This window comes from Lepisosteus oculatus, chromosome 5 (genome assembly GCF_040954835.1).
Source record: "Lepisosteus oculatus isolate fLepOcu1 chromosome 5, fLepOcu1.hap2, whole genome shotgun sequence".
Lineage (NCBI taxonomy): Eukaryota > Metazoa > Chordata > Actinopteri > Semionotiformes > Lepisosteidae > Lepisosteus > Lepisosteus oculatus.
Genome location: NC_090700.1, coordinates 11,066,716 through 11,072,733, shown reverse-complemented (window position 1 = coordinate 11,072,733; position 6,018 = coordinate 11,066,716). Strand labels below are relative to the sequence as shown.

Below are 6,018 nucleotides of genomic sequence, written 5' to 3'. Positions count from 1 at the left end.
AAGCTTTAGTTGATCTTTTTATTAAACGTTTTCATTTTTTTAGTTTTTTTTTGTTAACAGCAGAAATATGAAACGTAATTTTTTTTCACGTCAAGAATATGTTTAGAAAATACAACTCTTCGATACGAGATGCTTTGTGGAAGACCAAGAAAATGTGTGCTTGAAAAACTAGGGGAAATCAAACTTTTCCAGGATGTGAAGGAATGAACTAATACTGTACAATGTTGAATATGTCTGGGGGTTTTGCAGAAAGTATTGTAACTCCTTTGTGTGGGAACAAGACTGAACTCAGAAGAACCTCTTGATGCAATTAAAAACTACAGCAGGATCAGGTAAGTTAAAGGGTTCATATACTGTAAATCTATTGAAAACAGAAAATACCGTTATTTGTCAATGATCTCCAAATGATTTAATGTATAAATGCATTGTATACATTCAGTTTTGTCAGAACAATGTATAAAATGCCTCTTAGTCTTGCTTGGTAAACAGTGGATGACTGGTCCTAAGGATGCTCTTCGGTTTATCACAGTTGGCTCTGACTGTACTCAGCAGTTTTCCTCATCACAGGTTTGTCTGGTATGTGGTTGTGCTGTCCGCTTCACTGCTGCTGAGTAAAGGCTGTGATTCCCCAAAGGAACTTCTTCTCCTCCTTTTCTTTTTGCGGCAAGCTAGAGCCACTGACAAAGCCACAATGGCTGACACCAGTGCGCCAATTATCCCAGCTCCCAGAAGCCATCTCCAGATTTGTCGGGCTTGGTCAAGGTAAGGGCTCAGTAACTCCTGCAGGTACCTTTGCCCTTGAGGGGCAGAGATTGGGAGAGGAGAATTAAAATTAAAGACGATGTTGCATTTAAAGCATTTCAGATACTCATGATCAGGGCTCATTTACTTTGGTTAAAAATGGTCTGCTTTTAAAAGATGAAGAAAGGTTAAAGTTTTAAAGCATACTGTATCTAAGAACACCAGAAAGTTTAATATGGAGAGGCAATTCAGCCCACCCAGCTTGGTTGGTCGCTAGTGCCAAGTTCTATATGGTATTAGAAATTCATTTAAGCTGGTGAGAATAATACTGCCCCCTGTTGTTATAGCAAATCATTTTGAAGAAAGCTAAGGAAAGTTAATTGGAATGCATTGAAACCATAAAAAGTACATTTGCAGAACTGTAGAATATTGTTTACCTGTATTAACCCCTAAATCTACAACTGTCACCTTACCTAACCTTTACAAACGGTCTTTGCAGAATTATCATTATTGGACCGTACAGTACAATATATCCCCTTCTTGTGAATCTTGAAAGTCTCACATGAAATCAGCTTATAAAACAGTAAGGGTCATTTTAATAGCAAATTTGAAAGTGAATGAATCAGTAATGCACAATCCGAAGCTTCAGTTGTAGATGCAATACATTCTGTGCCAGTAGCTGAGGGGTTTAATTAACAGAAAGACGTGCTCAATGTTCTTGTGCAATGGTAGATGCTAGCACATTGAGGTGCATTTCTGATTTTACGTACCACACACAATATGCACTTTTCACCACCATCTCAGAAAAATGACAGTGCTTACAAAGCAGAACAACCAGTTATTTTATTTTCTCGGGAATGAGAAAAAAATAATTTCAGGGGAGTACTGTGCAGGAAATAGAGAAATGGTTAATGGATCACATTTTCCAGAACACTGTTCAAGAGAAATAATTTATTTCATAAGTATGCAAAAATGCCTTGCTATTGTTTCAGATTTTTACTGTAAAAAAAGACTCACCTGGTTCCAACATATAGGCATAATCATATCCCAGTTCTTTTGAAGAAAGAAAATAGTCTCCATTTCTGTACAGAGGCATGAAGGGTACCATGTAGTATCCATCATTGTGTCCAATTGGAGCATTGGCAGTAGGGTAAGCAGATTTTGGCGGATTGTGTCTTCTCAGCCACTGCTCAAAGATGCTAAACATGAGGCAATGAGAAACAGAATCTTAAAGTTAACAAACTGTTAGCCAGAAGTGTTCCCAAATTATCCGTTGATCAATAAAAACATTCTAGTGACAGATCATCTTGTGAACAACTGCTAGTGTGTACAGGAGATATTACATAATAAAAATAATATTTCACTATTGTTGATAATAATGTTCTATAATTAGTAACATTACAGTAACTACAAAGTCATAAGTCTTATTTTTTATTTCCAAAAGTATTGTTAACCAAAGCTGCTTATTTCACTGAGGAGAAGTCCTGTTTAACCTTTGAAAATACAACTACATCCTAACAGCAGAGAAAACAGTGAGTCTAATTTGGTGGAAATGAAGCTGGCCTCTTAAATATATAAAAGAAGCAGCAGTTAGAAAAGCACTGTATTCCCCAGACATGACAAATGACTTCCCACATCTAAGGAAACAGCACTATTTGAATATGGAAACAAAGCCACTTGGCATATAATAATGGAACTACGTCAAGGTCAAAGACATTAAAGTTTCATAATATTAAAACCTGACAGACTTTGATGTCTAACTACATTCCAAAGAACTAGCTGTGGTAGTTATGCAAACCCCTAGAAGTCTGTTGAGTTAAAATTAGGGCAGAGAATAATTTGAATTACTTTGATGTGCAAGCTGATATCAGCTAATTGTGTGTATCTAAGTCTACTGTATGTGTAAAGCCCAGCTAAGGGGGGGATACACCAGATGTTTTAAGATTTACACATTCAGAAATATTTCCTTTCTTAAAAAAATACATAGAACATATATCTAATTGTTTATGCATATTTAAAACCGCTGCAGAAAGCAGAGAATTACAAACACCTCTATCCCAATACTCCCTTATGTTAAACATGCCATTGAAAGAAAAAGAATGGGTATTTACCTGTCAACAAATGCATGATGTATCAGAAATATGGGATCATTAGCTGAGCCTTGAACTGAAGACATGGAACCATTCATAAACACATGAAGTGAATTATGCATGTTGCTCTGTAATGTGGTAGCTATGCCGTCACTTGGATTTGCAAAACCTATATAGGTGGGAAAAAGAATAAACTGGTACTGTGTATATCACCAGTTTAAAGAATTGCAGATGCATCTTGTACAGAAATTATAATTAAGCTAATTTAGCAGGTTTACCCTTTGTATAGTTCATAATTTAATTATATTTAAAAGACAAACCTATCACATAGAATAACCATGTTTAAAGTTATGTTTATTGCTTTCAAATATTTTCCCAAAAATGTAGAAATTAGCTGACAGAAACTTCATAATTTCTTGTTTTCTAAACATGTTGGTCAGTTCAAACCATATCTGAACTCTGAATAAGACAAAAATGTAGTATTTGCCTTTTGCAGGATTGTTACCTGCAAAGGTAAAAGGATAGAAACCATGGTTCACATTCATGACTAAAACCTCATAAAGATGTAGGTTTAATCCTTGAAAGTATAAACCATGCACATTTTCTATGGAAAAATAAAGTGTGTATAATAATAACCTTAAAATACTTCTATCCAGCTTAGAACTTCAGAAACTTAACAGAGATAAACGTAATGGAAGTAGCTAATTATGGATTATAAGAGGGGCTACTTACCTTCCAAAGTATTTCTGAAACTCAGGTTTGCAAACCTGTTCATTGGTTCAGTTTCATAATCTGTTAGACTCAGGCAGAATTCCACTTCTGCAGATGTAGGTAGCCTGGGCATCCTGTTCCTGTCGTGGTTACCAGGGTTACGGAGAATGGGCCCTTCAGCAGTGCCGTTACATAATATCTCTAGGCTGTTGTACACCTCTGGTCTTGTACAAACTACCTGCATGAACATTACATTTTGTTAATTATTAATTTCAAATAGCACTTGGGAAAAACCGGAAAAAAATGTTTAATAGGCCGAATTCAAGGTTAGGGTTTACAAGTGTTTGAAAAATCGTTTTCGGGCCTTAATAAAAGGACCATTCATAAAACCCTAGGGCAAAAACTACCAGGTTATGTAATATAATTAGCATTAAAACAGTAACCACAATTCCCTGGAAAAGAATCAAGTGGTACGAACAAAAATATTTAAATCTTTGAAAATGTACATAAAGGACATTCATACAGAATATACATTAAAGCAGGTAAAGATTGCTGAACAAATCAACATTATTGTAATTATTTTTTCTAAAATTCCCGTCATAACTCATAATTCAATCATTACTAACAAATCAGTTTTTTTTTTTCTCCCACGCATATGTATGTAGTGTACAAACGCCTACAGTAATAATTAGGTAACATCACTGGCCTCCTCAGCTAAAAAACAGCATGAATGCATGAGAGACTGGCAAAGACTATAAAAGAACGGAATTTGAACGGAGTATTTAGGGTGCAGAAACGGTAAACATCCCTTTCAAATCTTGTTAAGTGTGATTAATAAAACTTTCACAATCCAAACCGTTTCACCCCAGCCTCCTGGTCAGATTGTCTCAGGCATTCCTCGCTGTAGATGTACAGTACTTGATCAAAACTTAGTTTCTTGTGGTATTTTCTTGTGTTTTCTAAGGTTTTCTTGCATGTCTCACTTTACGAAAAGCAAAACGATCAAATTAAAGCAATAATTACGACATTATCAGAAGCTACAGTAGATTGTGCAATATGTTACAATTGTCGTTTTCTGTAACTGACACTCTAATTACATTTTACAATATCTAAATTAACGATTTTGTTTCTCCTGTACAAACTATTCAACTAAATTTCCATGGATTTTGAATTTTCTTGAATAATACAGTGTCCGAACAATATACCTTTTGTGGAGGGTGGGTGTAACACAGCAATTAAACATCAATTTAAAGCTGAAACGAATTATAAAAGAAAGCACTACCTTCCAGGATGAGAAAACTGAAGCTGGGCTTAACATATTGGGGATGGTGGGATTGCGACTTCCCATTAAATCATCTGTGCACACATCGCACTCCTGAGAATCTCTCCAGTCCCAGTATGGAATTGTGAAATCCTGGTCTCCAGTTAACTTTCTGATCTCGTTTTCCCAGTGCAGCAGGTAGACTCGATGCCATGGCAAGAACGCCGCCGATTCGTGGGCGAAGTCGATGTCTGTCCAGACATTGTTCGGTCCGCCCAAGAAGGCATCCCGGGACGCATAGTAGTGCATCCATACAAACAAGTCATAAACACTGATCTCCGCAAACAAAGGATTCGACCCGTTGTTCATCTCGGCATAAGTGCCTGTAGAAATCACATAATCTTTGCTGATGGTATTCTTAGCTAAATTCAGGTAAGCAATGACTTTGTTTTTTTCCGCGGACGTGAGCTGGAAGATATTTCTCCTGATTCGCTCTCTCCTCTGGCCACAATTAGCCCCAGAGTAGCCAAACTTACAGTCACCACAGTTGAAGCCCATGTAGTTGGCGGCACACTGACATGTCCGGTTGTAGAACACCAAAGGCCATCTCTCTCTGTCATCGATCCCGGAATGGGGAAACTGTGGCCCGTTGGGGAGGTCAGTGATGGACACATCTTGACAGGAACCTCTACCGGAGAGAGCGCCGCAAATTGACCCGTCTCCTTCCCAAGTCGGGCAACATGATTTGCTCAAGAGGGCTTCTGCAGTGCTGCAGGCTCGGGGAAACTGTTGGTATGTAGGGTGCAACAGCTGAAAAATACTAAAAAAGACTAAAAGCAACATTGCTATTTAGTACATTAAAAGAGTGCTCGCATATACAGTACTCATGCACCTTGAACAATCACGACGAGTTAAAGAAGAAGAAGAAGAAAAAACTTATTCCCAACTTATACCCCCCTCTCACTTTTTTTTTCCATCACGTGCTTTGGATAACATTTTCAGTTCTTCTCTAATTTGTCTCGGATCCATAACCCCCCTTTACTCCTGGGATAAGGGACGTTAATGTGAAAAGCATTATCTGAAAATGCTTTTAATTTGTGAATTTATGTGATCTGCCAAAGAGAGAAAATATGCATGCAGTTAGTTTTAAAACTGTTATTGTTGCTAATAAACTCGAATTAGCTAAGTGCTACTGTAAACAAAAGACAGTCTTGT

The 6,018-nt window shown here is 37.1% G+C and overlaps 1 protein-coding gene across 1 annotated transcript; it reads right to left on the bottom strand.

The window, feature by feature from the left end:
- Positions 1-394: 394 nt before the first annotated feature.
- tyr (tyrosinase) lies at positions 395-5,738 on the bottom strand. The gene is made up of 5 exons (XM_015341219.1): positions 4,825-5,738; positions 3,564-3,780; positions 2,853-3,000; positions 1,759-1,940; positions 395-797 (listed from the first exon to the last, which is right to left on the bottom strand). Exons 1-5 carry the CDS (start codon positions 5,644-5,646, stop codon positions 562-564), a joined length of 1,605 nt encoding a protein of 534 aa, XP_015196705.1. The 5' UTR covers positions 5,647-5,738; the 3' UTR covers positions 395-561.
- Positions 5,739-6,018: the final 280 nt, after the last annotated feature.

Bases quoted from the DNA above. Each gene is read 5' to 3' on its own strand.
- tyr (XM_015341219.1), bottom strand. From the start codon at position 5,646: ATGTTGCTTTTAGTCTTTTTTAGTATTTTTCAGCTGTTGCACCCTACA. The intron at 3,781-4,824 runs GTAGTGCTTTCT...ATGTTCATGCAG, and splicing joins CAGTTTTCTCATCCTGGAAG to GTAGTTTGTACAAGACCAGA. The intron at 1,941-2,852 runs GTAAATACCCAT...CCTCATGTTTAG, and splicing joins CATCATGCATTTGTTGACAG to CATCTTTGAGCAGTGGCTGA.